A 21,530-nucleotide genomic window follows, 5' to 3' on the forward strand; every position below is an offset into this window, starting at 1 on the left:
CCCAGGTATCACATGTGCCACTGGTGACTGGCTCTTGGGACTGGTTTTGGTGTGGCCAGATTTCTGCTCGGTTTGGTCTCTGCCTTGAAGACACCCAGACCTAAGATGGCTCTCCCATAGACCAAGTCTCCTAGGTTCTTCCAGCTGCTCTCTGGGATAAGATCTCTAGCAACCCTAGCCCTGCAGGCTCTCTGGTATCTGAGGAGGTATGTGCCGCGGAGCACTGACCTCAGAACCTTGGATTCCTCAGTTTAGGTTTGCTACCTTCCACCTTTGCAGATGAATCGTGTGACACACATGCTCGTGGCCTGCGGTTATTGTGATTCTGACACTTGGCTCAGGACTCCCTGAGCTCAGAGCTCTAAGTCCTTTTGTGCAATGTCTGCAGTGAGTCCTGAGCATGTGGTGACAGGATGGAAGGGGCCAGTCCTGATGAGATGCTCTGTGTGTGACCCTGTAGACCTGGATTCACAGCTGGGTGCTAAAAGCACGGTATAAGGCTGCCAGTGCTTTCAGACCTGGATTTATAGTCAGGGTTCTGCTCATCTCTTGCTTAACCCTGGCCCACTGGCTCTGGCTGCCTAGGCTCTTTGGTAGACTTTTTTTTTTTTTTTATGCCTTGGGTTTCCCTGACCCACACCAGTGGGATTGCTGACAAGAGGTGACAGTTTTCAAAGGCTGATAGCGTCCCTTTCAGGATCGCAGCGGGGGTCATTTCTGCTCCCAAGAAAGCCTGATGATAAAACCAGAAGGGCACCCAGATTCCCCTCCACCTCCACCTCCTTTGCCAAGGTGGCTCCCACAGGCATCCTGGAAGGCTCCTGTGTGTGGTTCTGCTCATAGAAGAGCTCATGTGTGCACTGACAGAAGTTCATTCAAGCCTCAGGCCCCCCATTCCTCCAGGAGGCCCCTTGTGGGCAGCCTGTGAAACTTTCTACAGTGAGAGCAGCTAAGCACATGCCCAGAGGCCTGATGAGTGGCCACCCCCATGAGCCTGGTAGTCCTGGTTCCCTGAGGCTGACTTTGATCCGACATTGAGTTCATTGATTGGCTCCCTTTTCTTGCAGTTTCAGTATCTGCCTCCAAGAATCCAAGTTGAACCACAAAGTCTTTCTGAATGGCAGAGGCAGCCGTCCCAATTTTGTGTATCGATTTTCGTGGAGATGGCAAGGAAGCACTGAGCATATAAAACAATCCCAGTGGTGCCTAGGGTTTACACAGGCACCCAGAGAGTGAAATGAAAGACCCTGGAATACCCTGCTCTGTTTCCTCTGTAGAAAAGACTGGCTTCTGCAGCAGCTTCCTTTTTCTCCTCCAGTCAGGCAGAAGGCACAGCCCTGACCCTCCCCATGTCCTTCTCTCTACTCTTGTCCTGGGACTCCCAGCTGTACTTTCTCTCTGGCCTCACCTTGCTGGTCCCTCTCCTTCACCTGTCTCCATCATGGTCCTTGGCAGGATATGGGGGTTGTGTCCCCAGCTATTCTGAGAGGCTCGGCCTATAGCTTCCACATCCACACTGGCATATGATTCTATCAGATGCTGCTAGCTCCATCTGTCTAACTCTGAACACACAGCATCCTAAGGCCAAGGGGTGGTCCAGAAACAGCTAGAACTGAGCAATGAGAAAGATAGGAGCAAGAAGGACTTACTGGATCCCTCCTATGAGGGATTACTTGCCTAAGTAACGGCACTAGGTGATGTCTTAGTTACTTTTCTATTGCCATGACAAAACACCTTGACTAAGGCAACCTTTAAAAGAAAACATTTAATCGGGGGTTTGCTTAGTTTCAGACTGTGCGTCCATGACCATCATGGCAGGGAGCACGGCAGCAGGCAGTCAGGCATGGGGCTGGAATAGCTGACAGTTTACATCTTAGCCATAACCATAACCACGAGGCCAAGAGTGAGAGGCTGGAAATGGCATGGGCCTTTGAAACCTCAAAGTCCACCCACAGTGACAGCAAGGTCACACCTATTAATCTTTCCCAAACAGTTTCACCCACTGGGGACCGGACATTGAAATATAGTAGTCTATGGCAGCCATTCTCATTTAAACCACCACAGCTGTGAAGGAATATGGACTCTACGTGTACCGTGTCTAAAGGGCTATGCACCTTATTAACCCAAGTCTGAAGAAGCTAGTGCAGGAGGTGTTAGTCTTTGGTCAAATTAGTTGATATATGGGATTAAGGATAAAGGGAGGTGTAAGGCCTGTTGCATCAGATGTGACCTGGTTCTTCTATTTATCTCTGTATCCTGGTGAGTCAGAGGCAGACAGGCTGAGTACTGGAGTTGGGAGCATCTGAGGCCTATCCTGAGAGGGTCCATACAGCCTAGAGGAGAACAAATCAAGTTCTTGTTGCCAACCTAGGGGACTGATCTACAGCATCTACATTAAATAGGATAGAGCTGCTGGCCCAGGACCAGACTGGGACTCCCAGGGTGTAGGGAGGGAAAAGTCTGGTTCCGTGGAGTGAGCCATCCCCAAAGCAAGACCTCCTCAGGCAGATACTCAATGGCCAGCATGCTGCTGGTGCCTCATAGCTAGGCAGATAACTCCTTCACCTGGAGGGGTCTCAACACCCCAAATGGCCTGAACCCAGCTCTCTTCTAGGATCACGTGGAAGTAGAGGTGCTACAGCTCCAGGCGGTGAGGATCCGAGCCCCGATCACACGAATGAGGACCGGGACCCAGGTGAGGTGCGAGCCTGATGGTTCAGGAAGCCTTAGGCTCTGGTCCCAGGCTCTTAACAGGCTGCTGCAGGAGCATCATGCCTTGTGAGGGAACCGCCTCTAGCCTTCATCCATGGAGCATGTTGACCTATGGGGTGGGGCTCAGATCACTCGAAGCACAGGTGTCACACTTACCCCAGGCTTCTTCACCGATCCCTGCATGTTCCTGAGGTTACTGCATTTCGGCAGCTAGGCTGACACCTGGCCTGGCACAGTTGACCATGGCTTCGTGGTACTTGCTCTGCCATGTATCTCCATACGCTTGTCCCACTGGGTGACTGCACAGTACTTGGGATGGGGTCGGCTCACATCACAGGTGAGCAGAAGGGTGCCATTCTGCCCAAGGTCACACAGCTGGATGTGGTGCCTGAGGGAATGCGAGTCTCCTGAGCAGTGGAGTGATATTCTCTTCCCTCCTCGTGCTTACAGTTATGCCTGGGTGACTTACAACATCTAATATGCTGTAAGTGCTTCTATGTGGCTGTCAGACCATGTTGCATAGGGAATAAAGATGAGACAAAGTCCAGGAGTGTCCCTGACAGACTCAGTCTTTTCTGCACTGTTTTGGTGCTTGGCTGAGGAACCTGGGGCCGAGAGGTTCAGTGGTAAGTGGTGGGCTAGAAGTTGGCACAGGCAGCCTGGCTTGGTGTCCTATCCTTGCTCTTAGCCATGTCACCCTCATCAGCAGCAGGCACTCAGCAAACAGGTGGTGGTGTTCACCCCCACTGTGACCATTCCCAAGAGCAGGAGAGAGAGGCCTGAGGGCATGGGGCAGCTGTGTGCTATTGTAAGGTGAATTTGGGCATCGTAAGGCTCTAGGGCCCATTTCAGAAAGGAACCTTACATGCACAGCTGTCTCCCACAATAACAGGGGGTGGGGATGGATCTGGACTTTGTATGTTGTTTGTACTGCATCAGATTTCCTGGTCCTCTGCCCTGGCCTGGCCAGGTTTAAGAAAGAGTAGAGTACAGTTCCCACTGCATGGGGAGGCAGGAAAGCTTTGGGGCCAGTGGGGATGGAGATGTCAGGGAGTGGGGAACCCAGTGCTGGAAGCAGCAATTACAGGGTCTGGCTTCCCTCAGATGCCTGTCTATGTCACCGGGATCACCAGCAACCAGAGCCCTTTCTCCTTTGGCAATGCTGTGCCAGGCCTGACCTTCCACTGGTCTGTCACCAAGAGGGATGTCCTGGACCTTCGAGGACGGCACCATGAGGTAACCACCGAGAAGTCCCAACCCCCTGTCTGAATCAGCATCCTTGCTGAGTGAGAGTCTCACACATTGCCTCACAGGAGTCTACACATTGCTATTTGGAGATGTATCTGTCCCTGTTCTGTTTCCACAACAAAATACCAGAGGTGGGATACTTTGTGGAGAAAGGGGATTTATTTGGATTCAGCTTAGGGAGTTTCACAGTGTGGTACCAGTTCCCTGTTGAGGGCCTGTGGGTCACATCACAGCATGGCAGTTGGTATGAGACATGCAGAAAGAGATGGCATGATGAAACAGGAAGCCAGGGCTTAAAGAGAGAAGAAGAGTCTATGCCACTCTTGTGGGGAGAGTGTGTGTGTGTGTGTGTGTGTGTGTGTGTGTGTGTGTGTGTGTGTGTGTGTGTGTGTGTGTGTGTGTGTACACTTACCTACATCTGAACTCACTGTTAGGGATTGACAGGAATCCCTCAAAGTCTATGATGACCCCTTCTGAGGACAGTGCCCCCAACAACAGTCACCTTGTTCCCTTCCACATGGTCTCCATCACCTCTTGTGCCCAAATTTACAGTACAAGAACCCTAGGGGACAAACTATAGTCAAACTACAACTGCAGATGACTTCTAACAGAAGGCACCAAAGATTATTGACCTTGCAGGAAAGTCACTTGACTTCCAGAAGGTTCTGGGACAGAGTCTGTAACTTTGCTCCTGATTTTTGTCATGGTGCCAGCAAATCTGGGTCTTTGCTCTGGTTTAGTTCAGGGTAAACCCCTGTTTATCAGCCCTCCTCCAGGATCCCAGCCACCCCTAAGATCTTGGGGCTGGACAGGAAAGACTTTGAATTAAAGCCCATGGACAGCAAAGGACTTGCCTAGGGCTTGCCCAGCTAGGAGGACCTGAGTAGAGTACCAGCTCCTGTAACTCTAGGCTTTAGCCACAGGAGCCTTGGTCACCATGTCCTAAGTGAGGTAGAAGAAGGACTTTCCTGGTCTTTGCCATGATGGTGGAGCTGACAGCAGAAGAGAAAAGCCAAGGAAGAATTTCCTAATTCCCCAGGATTACACACCTCAGGGCCCATGATGGTCTACATAAGACAGCAGCAGTATGGTTATTCAGATACTGTGGATCAGGGGCGAGAAGCCCTACATGGCCCAGCAAGTTCTGGGTGACTACAGACACACCCGTGCATGCAGAAGGCTTGGGGACATGCTGCTCTAAAGACAGTGGCTCTTGTGTAAACACAGAGTTTTCTAAACACCCCCACATGGCGGTGGTGCTAGAAGAACACTCTCTGTTTCACTCTGGGTTTGCCTTCCAACCCTGGCAGCAAAACAGTGGCTTTGAAAATGGATACCAGTCAGGGGCCAGTGTGTCCATCTGTCACCTAGGGATGCCGGGCCCTGGGCCTCTGTCCTGGAAACAGATTTGATGTCTTTCCCAGGTGTCAATCCGGCTCTCGCCTCAGTACAATTTTGCCATGAATGTGCATGGCCGGGTGAAAGGTCGGACTGGACTGCGGGTGGTGGTCAAAGCTCTGGACCCCACAGCTGGGCAGCTGCATGGTCTCGGCAAGGAGCTCTCAGATGAGATCCAAATTCAGGTAAGGGGCTGGATGGCGAGAGTCACATGAAAGGGAGAGAGTACTGGTGACCTGAGTCCTAGGATGGGGGTCTTGTGCCACCCCAGCCATGATGGCCCCCTAGATTGCTGAGGAATTCGAGGCATCCACCCTCCATCGCCATTCTCCATCAGGGCAGGAGACAGATGGAGAGGAGAGTAGGGTGTACAGAAGATGCCAGGGGAGGCAGAGATAAGCCTCACTACAGCTCCAAAGGGGAGAGGGTTTGGTGCTAAATAACCTGTGCAGAGGCCTGGGGATTCCATAAATACAGCTTAGTTAGGTCTGGGAGCATCTTGATATTAGGATCTGCTGATAGGGACAGGGGCCTCCCCGCTTCTGGCATTGACACATCTAGTGAGGAGCCCAACAGGCAGGACACTTGTGGGTGAACCAGAGGCCCAAGGGACAAAGGGTCAAGGCCACACAGGGTTGGAGGAATTGCGTTCTGTCCTGTAGCAAGGGAAGGCCTTTGGTCCCACTGAGACCAACTCAATCTGGCTCAAGAGATTCCCCTGCCAGAGCCTGCTGTTCTCTTAGACCTTTCCCTCCTTCTGGATGAGTCTTTGTATCTCTAGGTCCTGTAAAACACAGGAGTTGGGCTGGAGAAATAGCTCAGTTAATAAAGTGCTTACTGTGTGTGAGGACCTGAGTTCAATCCTTAGAATCTAAAAAAAAAAAAAAAAAAAAACACCAGGTGTGGGCCTAGAGAGGTCGGAGATTAAGAGCACTTGTTTTTACAGAAGACCCAGGTTCAGTCCCCAGCACCTACATGGTGATTTGTAACCATTTTTTGTGGGTACCAGGCACTCATGTAGTGTACATACATACATTGCAGGTAGAACACTGTACTCATTGGTAGTGTCTCAGCACTGGGGAGGTTAAGACAGGGCAATCCCTAGGACTTGCTGGCCAGCCAATGTCACCTAATCTGCAAGCTTCAGGCCATGGAGAGTTTGTCTTTAAAAATAAGATTGACAGTGCCTAAGACATAGCACCTGAAGATGACCTGTGACTTCTGCACCAGCACATGCATGAGCCTACACACAGAAGCATCCTCATAGGCGCACGCCGCTCTCACACACCCCTGATAGAGAGGAGTTGATAGCTTGCCTCTGAGGAGGATGTTTGACTTCAAGGGCATCTTGCTGCTGATCTGGGATTCTGTAATCCCTGACCCCTTGTAAGCTGCAAAGAAAAACTGAAAGTATCCCCTGACTACCAGTAGAAAGAACAAAAAGGTTCACATCCTCTCCTGGAGAAAAAATGAGTTTTTTCTCCCTTCTCTTTTCCCCTCCCTCTCATGCATGCTGGGCTCAGGGACAAAGAAACTGATTTTCAAAGAAAGAAACAGCTATTCTCTTCTGTTGACTCTTCTCGCACATGTGCACGCACTAACAGAAGCAGACACCTGCACACACACTCACACAGGGACACAGAGACAAGTGTCTACACAAAGACACAAGCAGGTAACAGACCCATGAGTGTGTGAGAGAGACTCACACTCAGGTACAGTCAGACATAGTTACAAAGAACACATGGTTTTAGAAAAAAACAAACAAACATGAGTTAACACTCGGGACTTGGCAGTTTTGAGTCTAAGCCATTCTGTCTCCATTTTCCTCCTTGACAGCCACTGGAGTTAGTCAGACCAGGAAAGTGGGATCAGCCCACAGTTGTGGTTTGTTGTTGCTGGCAGTACGGTTTTACCACATGGCAGAATCAGCAGATAAATGAAGCCCAGCTTCCCTGTACTTGAGCCCTACTCTCTAGTTTACCATAGTGCCCCACAACTCCCTGGAGCCTGCCCCACGGATGATGCTTCCCACGGTGCTGGTTGACATTGTCACAGCTGATTCAAAGCGAGCTCCCCTCCATCTAAATAGAAGATCTGCTTTAAGGGAACAGGAGGAAGTCGACTTGTGGATGACTCCACTGTGCAGCCAGCATCTTAGTCAGTCAGTGAGGCCATTCCATGCTCAGGACCACCTGCCTGTGTGGAGATGGTCTCTGATCCTGCCCCAGGTGCCCCTGACACCAAAGCCCCCTGGGTCTCCCTGAGGCTGTTTTTCAACTCTCCCTTTGGGATGGGCTGCCTTTTGCCTCAGGTCCAGCTTCTAGAGACAGACCTTACAGAACCCACGTGGGGATCTGCTGTAGAGATCACAGAGGTGCCAGAGGGACAACTTGAACTGTTTCTTCCTCAGAGAGCTGCCCATCTGTTCAGGATCTGGACTGTCTAGATGCTTACACCCCTTGGGAGGCTCATCTGATCTCGTCAGAAGCTGGGAGTTGTGTGCAGTGTTAGAATGTGTGGGCCCTTGAACCAGGCTGGGAGCAATCTAAAATCCAGCAGCCTGAGGAGACTTTAATTTAAACAGTAGGACTGGGGTGGTGATGGGCTATATGGATCAAATTCCTATCAAGACCTCAGAATACCTGTGAGCGAAGGATTGTGGCCTTGTCACACTCTAAAGGCCAAAGCACCTGGGAGGTGCTTAGAGCAACTTATGTCTCTTCTTAGCCCTCACTGAGGGAGAGCAGGTGCTCAGATTGGATGTGAGTCTGGTTGGGGTCGGAAATGTGGCTCACTCTTTTTCAGGTATTTGAAAAACTGCGGCTGCTGAACCCTGAAGTAGAAGCAGAGCAAATACTAATGTCACCTAACTCGTTTATAAAGCTGCAGACAAACAGGTTTGTGAGTCAGCTTCTGTTTTCTATGAGGACACACTCTCGTCTCATCCAACAAACCACTTGTCAAAGTTGTCAGGTGCCCTGGGTGCATGCAGGGAATCTTTTTGGGTGATGTGCTTGGATAGTGTGGTTTCTGCATCCCCTCCTCTCCTGTTCCTGTGCATATGCTTTGCTCTGCCATAGCCCTTCTGGGCCCCTCTTTTGTTCCCTGAAGCCAAAAGTCATTTTATGAACACTGTTGAATTCAGTCTTTAAAAGGGACCAAAGTACCAACTTAGAAGTGTTAAATTTTTCAAATGCCCCTGTGTTTGCAAGACTTGCCACTTGAAGTAGAGCCCATGAATTAGCAATAGCGGTGGCACTGGGGAACAGGTTAGAATGCAAAGCTTGGGTCCCACCACAGCCTACCAAAGGAAAGGCCGCACTTAAGACCCCAGGAGGTGAGGGTGCATGCCGGTCGGTGCTGGTGACTTGTTTTAAAGGCTGGCTCCAAACAGGGCTCATCCTTCGATTCCCCAGGGATATCTTTCATAACATGACTTACACTTCAGTAGCAGTTGGTGAGTGGGGGGACTCTGGGCCACACAACCATGTCGCCTGAGGCACTCAGGGTTCATTCAGCCAGAAATAACTCGGGAGCAGATGCTGTGCTAGGCTGTGTGACCACAGAGGCGAAGGACACACAGTGCCTTCAGAGGCAGCAGAGGGATGGTAAGGAAGTGGTGTGTGACTTTCAGGTAGAGCCCAGAGAAGGATTTCTCTGTAGAGATTTAGGGGAGGGGTCACAGGTGGAGATGCCTGACCTAGGGGCATCTTAAAGGATGAGTAAGACTTCTTCAGAGTACAGGAGGGAGCTGATAGAAGAACCTTCAAGCAGAGGCTGTAACATTTACTTAAACTCATCTAGAGAAGATCTGTGATGCTAGCACAGATGGGGAGTTTTCAGGGAGTAGGAACTGAGGTCTCTCCTTGGTTACCATGCTAAGGAGTGCATGGAATGCTGTGAACCTTTCCTGTAGCAGTCCTTGCATTAGAGGCTAGTCCTTGGTCCATCTAGCTCAAAGCCCCCATGCTGTTCCCCACCCAGATGGCCTCATTTCAGTAAGAGAAAATGATTTACCATAGAAACAATCTTTTTTGTTTGTTTTTTGTTTTTTGAGTTTTTTTTTACACAGTATGGTAGATGAAACTCTGATCTCACGGTTTCCCACCCTGCTGATGGACCCTTGGCTCTATCTATGCTGCTCTCAAAGTTGTGAGTTTTCCACATTAGGCTTCTGTCGGTCATTGACAGGACCACGAGGTCCTGCTAAGCCACAGATGTGAAATCTTGATATTAATATACTGGGCCCCTGTCTTTGCCATCGCCCCTCCATGCATCATAAAAACAGATCATCTTTCTTCCCAAAGGGATGGTGCAGCCATTCTGAGCTACCGGGTCCTCGATGGGCCTGAGAAGGTTCCCATCGTGCACATTGATGAGAAGGGCTTTCTGGTGTCCGGCTCTGGGATTGGAGTGTCCACCCTCGAAGTGATTGCACAGGAGCCTTTCGGCACCAACCAGACTGTCCTTGTTGCTGTAAAGGTAGGTTTGCCTTTCACACTGTAAGAGCTCAGACGTGACACTCTCTCAGCTGTAAAAGTGATTCACCCTCCAGCCGAGAAGTTCTACTTAGGAGTTTATCCAAAAATCACTTGCAGGCAGAAGCCCTGGCTGGATTGTAAGCCATTGGCGCCAAGTGTCCTGGAGAGTTATTGACTCTGCCTAGCTTGTTTCATAGAAGGGGAAATTGAGGCACTGACATCCACAAAAGGCTCGAAGTCCCAGATTTGCTGTCTTGGCAAGCATACTGATGTTCTGTCTTGTACCAGACTGCTGATATTCCCACCACCACTGCTGAACTCCTGCTCAGGACAGCACAGAACCTGAGCATGGTCAGTGCTTTCTGGCGTCAAGTGTTAGTACTAGACATGCAAATATTGCATCAACTCTGAGGACATAGTGGCTCATTCTGAATCAGAAACTGACTCAGGTGTCACTCACTGACACACTGTAGCTCTACACTGTGCTCACAGCGCCCAAGGGCTTATTCTGTCATTCCATGCCTACTGGGGACAGAGACCTACTCCTCAGGCACCCTGTCACATTGTCACCACCCTCTGAATCCTAGAGGACAAAGCTCACTCAGTCACTGGACACTTTTATTAAGGCCTGGGCTGTAGCCTGTTTTGTTTAGTGGGCCTGACAAGTGCAGCCCACCTATTTTTTGAGTGACAGAAAGTACTAATGTGTTTCATATTCCAACCCCGCCACAGTTAGCCTGGCTTGTGGGCTTTGGACTTTGATAGCCTCATAGAGACTTCGAGTCAGTGTCTAGAGTCAGGATAATTGTTTACCTGCCTTCTATGGGGCCTGGATTCAGAGGTGGCTCTAAGTTTCCCACTGTTGGCCTTCATTAGCACCCCTGTAGCAGTGGCACCCCTTCTCCATCTAGTGGGCATTGCTTCTACTTCAAGTGCCCCGAGAACCAGCTCCTCCCTCAACTCTGAACTCTGAACACTGCAATCACAGCACAGGGGTAAAACATTACCTAAGTTTTCAGTCATGGATCCTGGCTCACCTGGGTGTTTTAGAGGCTGACTAGCTGTATTAGATGGAAACTGTGTTGCTAGGTGGGAACTCTAAAAAACAAAGTCTTTCTTCTCCACATCCTTAAGTCAGCCCACCCACTAAATGTGGTCTCTGAAATGGGGATCCACTCCGGCAGGCATCACCACACCCCCCAATGCTGTCCTCCAGGTCTCTCCTATTTCATACCTGAGGATCTCCATGAGCCCAGTCCTGCACACTCAGCACAAGGAGGTGCTGACGGCTCTGCCTCTGGGGATGACTGTGACCTTCACTGTCCACTTCCACGACAGCTCTGGAGACATCTTCCACGCTCATAATTCAGACCTCAATTTCGCTACTAACAGGTAGGGCATGGGCATTCCTTGTTTCCCAGGAAGCTGGTCTTGTTGTATCTGGGTTTCATAATTAGGTCCAGAATGATGAAAGAAAGGCAGATGCTGTGGAAGGATGGCTGAAGGGATGACATGCTGCACCATACAGGCCAGGCCTGGAAGTCCAAGCAAAAGGCAGAGGGAGTCGGGGGAAGAAGAAAGGTCCAGGCCTTTGTCTGTATGAGGCAGAAAGCTGTTACATGATGACATCCCTAGCAGGCAGGGAGCAGAGCACACCTACTGAGAGCTGAGATCGGAGGGTTTGTGGAAGGCTGTCCATGGGACCAGGGAAGAAAGTGCAGGGAAATGTAGCATCTGCAGGTCCTCTGTTCCTATCATCAGTGGATGGAGAACAAGGAACATGCCCCATACTGCTTGTGGGAGAAAAGCCACACTGAGCATCTGTACGTAAGCCAGCTGTTACACCTTTCTGGTTCCTCCCCTATCCCTGTTACAGAGGCCCAGAGAGGTCAAGCCATTTGCCATGAGCTGGAAGTGGGGTTTGAATACCACATTTACCCATCTCCAAGCATGATTTTCTTAGGCTGACTTTTTTTTTTTTTTTTTTTAAAGATTTATTTATTTATTATATATTGAGTACACTGTAGCTGTCTTCAGATACACCAGAAGAGGGCATCGGATCCCTTTACAGATGGTTGTGAGCCACCATGTGGTTGCTGGGAATTGAACTCATGACCTCTTGAAGAGCAGTCGGGTGCTCTTAACCGCTGAGCCATCTCTCCAGCCCCTTAGGCTGACTTTTAATCCTTGCTGCAGCTTGGGTCCTGGTGTGAGAAGGGAGAGGGTGACAGGAGGTCCCAGGCTTCAGTGTGGCCCTACCAAATGTCTGAGTCTGCTGGATTGCAGTGGCTCTCTGTGTACTCCCCTGTCTGGCATCAGCATCCTCTGGGTGGTTAGGGCTCAGCACTCCATGATTTTAAAGGTGATTGGTCACTGCCCTGGAATGTTGCAGAGGTTTGAGGGAGACACCTCAGCTAAGGCTGGGGCTCCGTGAGCTATCTGAGTGTTGGTTACCATTCCAACTTGTACTTTCCGTGGACCTGAGAACACTTGTGTTCCCTTTGACCAAGAACCCTGAAAAAAGGTATAAGGACATTGCATGGCAGGATCCAAAACAGGAAACCTGTTTGCAAGCCTGGCTTTGATTTTTGTGGATCCTGTGATTCTGACAAGGAATCTCCCCAAGGAAGAGTTGTCATGAGGGCTTCTGTACAGCTGTGGGGCACTACACCTAGTACTATTTGTCTGTCTGCCTTGGGAAAGGTAGAGCCCAGGTCTGACTGCCCTTAGACAGACCATAGAAGTGACTCAGTCCTTGTGTGGCCAGGAGCACCTGCTCATAGCCGCCATCTTGGAGAGGAGGTTTGGGTGGAGTCAGACAACATGGTCCTCACTCCTACCTCTCTAAGCCCCCTCTGCATTCTTCACAGTGAAGGTTGTGCAGGGGTAGGTGTTAGGACTGCTTTCCCACCACCAGCCTTGTTTGACCCCCACAGCAGATGTACCATATCCATCCCCACTCCTGCTTCACAGAGTCAGCCAGCCAGCACAGCAGTGCTTGGACCAGCTGCATGGTGAAAGGCAGCTTGCAGCTTCTTAGCATGTCCTCTGTGGGTCATTTCCCTCCTGGGGCCTCTGATTCCCTTCTGAGTGTGAGCGTGATAATGCTGGCAGATCCCTGCTGAGTGCTGTGGGTTGTGTCCCAAGAATGACAAGGTGTCAAGTCTGTGTCCCCTGCAATAGAGCCACGTCTGGGTCTGGGACGCTCAGTAGGGGCTACATACTTTCTCTCTATTTCCCCTCTGCCTTCTCTGAGCGTCAGCCCCCTTTCCCTTATCCCTAGAGATGACTTCGTGCAGATTGGCAAGGGGGCCACCAACAACACCTGCATCATCCGCACAGTCAGTGTGGGCTTGACACTGCTCCACGTGTGGGATGTGGAGCATCTCGGCCTCTCCGACTTCGTGCCACTACCTGTCCTGCAGGCCATCACCCCAGAGTTGTCTGGAGCTGTGGTGGTGGGCGACATCCTCTGCCTGGCTAGCGTTCTCATTAGCCTGGGAGGTAAGAGGGATGTAACTGGTTCATGCTAGGGTATGGCACCAGAGAAGGCGCTTGTACCACATCGTAGGCGTTGTACAGGTGGCTCGGAGGATACTGCCCAAGGGCCACATTCACTCTGCCACTTGGCAGTTCCTGTTCATTTGTGACCAGGTAGCAGTGGAGCTGGTATTGGCCATGCAGTCACTGGTTTGTGACAAAAGTCCGTCTGCCCCTGCCTAGTAGAATTTTCTGCTCATGTGGAAGTGTCCTGTATGTAATGTAGTATATGAAATATCGCCCAATTGCCTCTGCAAGTGCATGCTTACCATATGGTCGGTGCGGCTAGGAACAAACCTGTCATCAGATAAATTGTGTGGCTAGTGGTACTACATACATTATATTACATACAGACATACAGACATCAGATAGATTGTGTGACTAGTGTTACATACATAAATTACATTACATTACATACATGGCTCTGGGATACCTGAGCAGAAAATGAGTCCTCACACCCTGGTAACTCATACCCAGACACCTGCTTTTCTCCTGATTGGTCCCCTTTTTATAGTCTCATTAATTCACTTCATAAGGAAATTAAATAGTAGCCAGGTGTGGTGGCTCATACCTGTAACCCCAACCCTGAGGAGGCTGAACCTGGGCGACAGACATGAGTTTGAGACCAATCTGATCAGTACAGTGAGTTCCAGGTTAACCTAGCATGCAATGAGACCTCGTCTCAAAAGTGGGGGCGGGGAGAAAGAGGAGATAGGGGAGCAGAGGAAGATAGAAATAAGAACTGTCATTTGCTACAGAGAGAAGGGAGTGTTTGAATTGCGTTGTTAATTGGGAACGAAGTGGCTATGAGAAACCAAGCCAACGATCTGCCTTTTTAAAGAGGCATTTAAAGTATGTTGTACATATTACAAAAATGTTACTAGGGGCTGGGGACTTAGCTCAGTGGTAGAGCGCTTACCTAGGAAGCGCAAGGCCCTGGGTTCGGTCCCCAGCTCCGAAAAAAAGAACCCAAAAAAAAAAAAAAAAATGTTACTAAATCAAGTATTTACAGAGTTTAATCCAGATAGCAGCTTTATGAATATTCAGTTGGTTTGGGCTCATCATCATTATCATCACTATTACTATTATTATTGTTATTATTATTAAGTTTTATTTATTTTTAATTCATGTGTATGAGTGTCTTGCCTGTTGCTGAACCTGGGTCCTCTGCAAGAGCAGTAAACTCTCTTAACTGGACAGATGTCTTGCTGGACATCTTAGCAATTTCTCCACAATTTCTTGTTTTTATTATCAACACATCACCAGTGAGGTCTGCTCTCTGTTTTTAAAGAGGAAGTGATAGTGTTGGGTGGTGAGATGGGCCCAGACATATGGCCCCAGCCCACCCGGGACAAAGATTTGGGAAAGTGTCATGTGAAAAATGGATTCCACATGGGAAGGAACAGGGGGAGCTAGCACCTGAGAACAGGTGCAGAAGAAGCAGGTGGCCAGAGCCGGGAAGGTGGAAGGACTACTTTAGAGGTGGCCTGTGTGGATTCCTCCGTGAAGCTGAAGAATCCCTCACAGGCAGAGGGGAATGGGGAATTAGGTTTGGGCTATGGTGTCCAAATATGAACAAAACGATGATATCTGGGCTTATTCTCCCAGGTGTCTCAGGGACCTGGAGCTCCTCAGCTGGCAATGTCCTCTATGTTGACCCCAAGACAGGCGTGGCTATAGCCCGAGATGCAGGGCCTGTGACTGTTTACTATGAAATCGCTGGACATCTGAAGACCTTCAAGGAGGTAGGACCTGAGGGCAGCCGGAGGCAGTTGTGGCCAACCAACCCTATTAGTGGCAGCAAGAGCATCAGTGTGTATCTGTAACTAGGCTTGGAGACCCATGTTTGCACTTGGGAGGCTGAGGCAGAAAGAGTATTTTGAGTTTGAGAGCATCCTGGGTTACATAGCAAGACTGACTCAAAAACTCAAGCAAGCAAGCAAACACACAGTCCACCATTGTACCCCTAGCACATCATAGTCTGTATGCCCCTTGATACCTGATCATGACCAGATCTCTTTAAACAAAGGTACGATGTCAGTACCTCCTGACGTCCTATTTTTACTTTGTTAGGTTTTGTGGTCTTTTGTTTGTGTGTCTGTTTTGAGACAGGGTCTTACTGTGTACCCCAGGCTGGCCTTGAACTGAATTTCCTGTGCATCCCTGGTGTTAGTCACCTCCTGTCTGATTGAAATCACCTCTGACTTACAGTAGCTAACTGACACTCTGTTGTGTGAGTGGTTATTGGCCTGTGCTGTTTAGGAAGCGCCTGTCTCTGCTCAGAACAAATGCACTTTCCCTCCGACTATCTTTGATCTGTTGTTGGCTGCAGCCAAAGCAGCCAAAGCAGCAGGTACAAAGCCGGCTCTACCTCTGATTCCCTTTTCTTTAAGAAACAAATAACCAGGCCTCCTGCCAGAGCTGTCTGCAGCTGTCAGGATGTAGGAGAATCAGCCACCCACGAAGTGTGAAATGGGAACCAGTTCCCTGTCCATCCCAAGCATCCTCTCATGTCCAAACCAGCATCAGGGGAGAGGCCTGGTGGATTGATTCTACCCATCCACCGACACACACGCTCGTCTGACAGCCAGCATGACCGTGCAGCATTGGGTTGGGCATTCCCTGGGGGAGTTCAGGCATGGGACAGGCAACCCAGTGATTTGGTGTCACCCAGCAAAGTAAAACTTCTCCCAGCAAGCTACCTTTGAGTCTTTATGAGAGTGAACAAAACTCTTTCTCTCCAGCTGAGAACAAGTCAATGACCCTAGTCTGGCTGAGTTCCAAACCTGTCTCATTTTTAGAGCCAGCTTGTGCTTTATCGAACCCAGCAGTTTGACCTAATAGTTGCATATTCAGTGCTGTGGTTCGTGGGAGCGACTGCAGATAGAGGCACTTTGATTAATAAGCTCTGCCTCACAGGAGAGGTCCCTAAGGATGGTCATGAGAGGGGCCAGCAGTCACCAAGGTATATGGGGTTTGAGAGAGAACCCCGGGTGAGCTGGATCATAGGGTATGTGTGGGAGGGACTCACAGTCTGACTTTGTAGGCAGATCATGAGCAGTGCTGGGGAGGCCGGGAAGCTGGGTGCAAGGGTTTATGGGTGGCTTTAGCTGGGCATGTCCCTGCAGGGTCACTTCCTGAGAGTCTGAGATGGTAGCAGCTTAAGGATTATAGGGCAACCTAGACACTCAAGTCATACTGTTTGTTTGGGTTCAGATCTAAGATCAACCAGTGGGCAAGGTTCCTCTGGCCAAGGGATACACCACACTGATGTAACGTAGTGAGCTATGCAGGTTGGTTGGCACTTAGTATCGGTCCTGGCTGGTTTGTGTGTCAGCTTGACACATTAGCAACAAAGGAGCCTCACTTGAGGAAATGCCTCCATGAGATCCAGCTGTAAGGCATTTTCTCAATTAGTGACAAGGGACGTGGGGAGTGCGGTCCCAGCCCACTGTGGGTGGTGCCATCTCTGCACTGGTGGTCCTGGGTTCTATAAGAAAGCAGGCTCAGTAAGCCATGTTAAGCAAGCAGTAGTCAGCACCCTTCCGTAGCTTCTGCATCAGCTCCTGCCTCCAGATTCCAGCCCTGCTTGAGTTCCTGTCCTGACTTCCTCCAATGATAGATTGTGATCTGGAAGTGTAAGCAGAATAAATCCTTTCCTCCCCAACTTGCTTTTTGGTCCTGGTGTTTCATCTCAGTCATAGAAACCCTGACTATGACAGAGTCTCTCTCACAAGTGTTTGCTCCACTCGGTGTTTGCTGCTGCTGTTCCTGTTGGAGAGTAGGGTGGGAGCTTGCTTACGTCACACTATAGACTTTGGTTTTAAATCAGAATGATGCAGATCAGGAGCACATGGCGATGGAGTTGCTGCAGCGGAATGACCTACTGGTAGACTGGATGGGGTGGTGTGGAGGAGGACTTGGAGTAATTCTCCTGGGTTTGTCACCACTGACACAGGGTGTGATGGTTCTTTCCTCTGAGAGGGGAACTGAGGTAAGGGAGTGTTCTGGAAGAAGCTAGTGAGTAGGTCCTGGAGTGTTTGAAATGAGTGTCACTTTCCCAGCTGCAGCGGGAAGGGCACAGTTGGGTGATGAGTTTGCATTCCCTGTGTCCCTTCCTGAAGACTGGAGCTGCACAGGGCTGTCTAGCACAGGGATGGGTCTGTTGGGATGCACCTGAATGTGGGATGATCATGACAGGAGTGGGCCAGACAGAGAAGGAGAGATTGTAAAAGACCCAGTGTGGCCAGGAAGAAAAGAAAAATGGGAGGCAGGGCCAGGGATGGCAGCGGTGGGCACTTCTGTTGGTCCCTTGGCCAGCAGCAGTTCCTAGAAGGAGGCACTACAGTGATCACTGGAAGTATTGATAAGACCAGAGGGACCAAGGCCCATAAACAATGGGGCTGTGAGGTGCAGGCCAAGGGAGCCTTTCCTGCTACTTCACTGCTGCACAAAAGGGACCCACCCACAAGAAGAGCCTCCAAAGCACTTGCCCCCACCAGAAAGGGTGGTCAGCATTCTAGCCGCAGAGGGGCGTGGGCCTGTGGTTCTTACAGAGAAAGGTAGAGGGACAGCCCAGTGGAGGGAGTCTGCATGGAGGATAGGTGTGCTCAGGAGGTACCAGACGGGGTACGTCTGAGCAGGCTGGCCTCTGAGGACCCTTGTTCTGTATGCATTTGGGTCTGGTTGATCTATTCTGAATGAGGATCTTCTGTCCTTGTGACAAGATGAGTTAACCAGATCTGTGAGCAGAGGAAGGATGATGGCCGGAGCATGTGGGCTCTCCTGGACCACAAGTGGGTTCAGCCTGCTATTAGCCCTGGTCTTGCCGTTGATCCACCTCTGCCAGGTGCCCTGGCTCTACCTCCTGCCTCGGCTTTGATATCAGTTCTAGCTTTGCTCTCACAGGTGGGAGAGTTGAGGCAGCCAGTTAGGCCTCTGACAGATAACCTTGCTACACTCTGACCCAGTATTTAAGCAGTGAGCTCATTAGCTTTTGTTGCCTGGGGTTTAGAAGACATAAGCTGCAGGTAAGGTCATGAAAAACACCCAGCACAAGGCAGCATACAGTCATCACTCAGCACAATGGACTTGTTTCCCCAGATAGTGGTCGGCACCCCTCAGAAGATTGTGGCCCGTCGCCTCCACTCCACGCAGACCAGTATCCAGGAAGCCACAGCCTCTAAAGTGACTGTCAGCGTGGGAGACAGGAGCTCTAACCTACTTGGTACAGAATGAGTAGGCTCTGGGTATTTGGGTTTACCTTGCCAGACTTGGGGAGTGGGAAGTAGCATCTGTGCCCTTTAGGTGTGGTTTTATCTGTTTTGGGTTTTGTTGTTGTTTTGTGGTGTTGGGGGTTGAACCCAGGGCCATAACACAGCACAAGCACACCCTATACCATGGAGCCACATCCCCCAGCCCTCTTTTTCTTACTCAGACTCACCTCTAACTCCAGAGAGAGCCTTTAACCCCTGCTCATCCACTCCTTGCACCTTTTAAGAAATACGAGGCCTCCGTGAGCTGGAGCACGAAAGGCGCCTTCGTCAGCGCACAGATCCAAGACACTGCCTGCGATGACTCAGAGCTGTGATTGCAGCCCTAGGGCATGAGCAGAGCAAGCCACAGTCCACCGCAGCTGATGGTAGAAACTAATGACATCGCAGGCTGGTGGCTGGTTTTGATTTTTATAATTACCTCTCCCTAGTCATGCATAGAACATTCCATCTCACTCTTTGCCTATGACAGGCCTGGACAGCAAGTGCCAGAAATAAATATGTCGATACAGATTTTTTTTAACCACTTAATGGATGAATTAAGTTCCACTATTTTCATTGTGATTAATGGGGTACATTTACTACATCATGGAAATGCTGTTTTCTTCCTTTAGTGCAAGTGGGAAAATAGTCCGCTGTTGCCAGAATTATGTGCAGTGTGTTTATAGGGAGCCTCTGTCCTCCCAGTGTTCAGAAGCAAATGGCCAATGGCCATTCTCCTTGCTCATTACAACCAGGCCTCATATCAGCACATTTCCTGTCACCATACCCTCTGTGCAGGCTCAGCACTCATGCTGGGATTCTCATCTGAAGTGACCCTGGCATTCAGAGTAGCTCATCCTCTGTGTCAGGATCCTTAGGTTTAATGAAAGACCTTCACCATGTTTCACAGATCCTGAGCTCCCTCAATGGGAATAATATGGGATGCTGGTGCCGTTCATGCCTGCCCAGCGCTATAGGGCCTGCTCCCTCACTTTAGTTGGTTATGGCTGTCGTAGCCTAGTGCTTGGCCCAAGCCCTTCTCATCTGATCACTGCCCTCAACCCTGTGCCTTCAGGTGAGTGCTCCCCTGCCCAGCGAGAGGTCATTGAAGCCTTGCACCCAGAGTCCCTCATCAGCTGCCAACTCCAGTTCAAGCAAGATGTCTTTGACTTCCCTGCTCGTGACATCTTCTCTGTGGAACCAGAATTTGATGCTGCACTGGGTAAATTTGCCAGGAATTTAGAATGCAATGAGTGCCTGCTGGATATCTGGGTTGGTCAAAGTGTATATGTCATGATGGCCATATGTCCAGACTAGCAGGGCTTGTTGGGAGTCTAGCCTGGGGCTGTTATCATCACCCACACTCTCAGAGCTCAGCACCATACCCAGACTAGAGTCCGTTTCAATAATCCCCCACCACTCAGCTTTCTTTAGACTGAGGGTTCCCAGTCCTCCACTTCCTGCATAGAGCAAATGGAGGTGACTTGCCCTCATGACTTAGTAGTAGGTTCTGTTCAACCATGCTGAGACACAGCCGCTCCGCAGCTCAGGACACTTGCGTGGTTGGGCTGTTGACCAGCACTTTAGGCTGGTGAGCCTGCCTGGCCCCACTGCATGGCATGGAAAGCTGCTGGTTGAGAATGCAGGTGTATGGCTGATGTCTGACTGGTGTCAGGGCCTCACCAGCACCTAGCACAGAGGAGGTCCATGTTGAACAAGGAAGTTAACACATCTAGATGCTTCTAGTTGTGTGTCGTTGATGTGGTCCAGCCCATGTGTCCAGATTCCAGATTGCCCAGCTGCCTGAGGCCCTGCTCATCACACCTAGCTCATCTGCCCTAGGCCAGGCACTAAGGACAGGGCAGGACTACACAGTCGTCCACACGGCCTTCTGCTACACCTGCAACAGGGGCATCTTGGAGTCGGCTCTATCTTGACCTATAGCCCAGGGTTCGATCATGTGTCTATGTGCCATTATCTATCTGCCCTTGCTCTGGACCAGGCTGGCTGGGGCTTGAGCTGCAGACCTGGCCCAAACATGATGCCTGTCCCACGAGTACTATTCAGATGGAAACTTCATGATCAGAGGATTCTGAGAAAGTGAGAGGACCATTGGTGACAGGAAAATGTCCAGGCTGGCCCATGGCCTCTGAAGGGGTGTTCCTAGAAGGCCTCCTGGAGGAAGTGGCCTATCAGCTTGCCCTCAAGTGTGTCTAGGAATTCTCCTGTCATAGAGTGGGGCCAAGGTGGGTATCTGCACACACAGGAGAAGAGCACACCTTCTCTCCACAGGCCAGTACCTCTGCTTGGTTACTATGCACAGGCTGACAGATAAGCAACTGAAGCACTTGAACATGAAGAAGACATCACTGGCAGTCACCGCCTCCATGCCTAGCAGCCGTATCTCTGTAGAAAAGGTGGGAGCCGAGGTCCCCTTCAGTCCAGGGCTCTATGCCAACCAGGCAGAAATCCTTTTGAGCAACCACTACCCCAGCTCCGAGGTCAAGATCTTCGGTGCTGTGGAAATTCTGGAAAACCTGGAGGTAAGCTGCTGTGGTGGCTTCCAGTCAGGCAGGAGCTGCTTCAGACAGATCTAGAGTTAGGAGGCTAGGGCTAGGATTAGGGCTAGGATTTGGGGTTAGGATTAGGGCTAGGACTAGGGTTGGTTTGAAGCTTGAAGTAAATATTTTTAGTTGCCTGATTTACAGACTAGGGTTAGTGTTAAAGGTTGGGCTTAATGATGTAGATGTAAGACGTGTTAGAGGTTAGGATTAGTGGCTAGGGTTAGTGGCTAGGATTAGTGGTTAGGTTTAGAAATGTGCTTTGTACAGTTAGTGCGGAAGTTAGTGCATTCCAGTTCAGGGTGCCCTGTTCCATGTTGGGATAGGCCTCTTCT

The 21,530-nt window shown here is 50.2% G+C and overlaps 1 protein-coding gene across 1 annotated transcript in view; it reads left to right on the forward strand.

The window, feature by feature from the left end:
- Positions 1-21,530, forward strand: part of Nup210 (nucleoporin 210) — a 94,412-nt gene that overhangs the window by 67,868 nt on the left and 5,014 nt on the right. The window contains exons 26-36 of the mRNA XM_032907225.1: positions 2,615-2,695; positions 3,817-3,948; positions 5,385-5,543; positions 8,164-8,255; positions 9,666-9,840; positions 11,056-11,231; positions 13,123-13,343; positions 14,988-15,124; positions 18,483-18,606; positions 19,710-19,856; positions 20,927-21,177. Of these exons, the coding sequence (XP_032763116.1) occupies positions 2,615-2,695; positions 3,817-3,948; positions 5,385-5,543; positions 8,164-8,255; positions 9,666-9,840; positions 11,056-11,231; positions 13,123-13,343; positions 14,988-15,124; positions 18,483-18,606; positions 19,710-19,856; positions 20,927-21,177 (1,695 nt within the window). The remainder of the gene's footprint in view (positions 1-2,614; positions 2,696-3,816; positions 3,949-5,384; positions 5,544-8,163; positions 8,256-9,665; positions 9,841-11,055; positions 11,232-13,122; positions 13,344-14,987; positions 15,125-18,482; positions 18,607-19,709; positions 19,857-20,926; positions 21,178-21,530) is intronic.

Source organism: Rattus rattus, chromosome 6 (assembly GCF_011064425.1).
Source record: "Rattus rattus isolate New Zealand chromosome 6, Rrattus_CSIRO_v1, whole genome shotgun sequence".
NCBI classification, from domain to species: domain Eukaryota; kingdom Metazoa; phylum Chordata; class Mammalia; order Rodentia; family Muridae; genus Rattus; species Rattus rattus.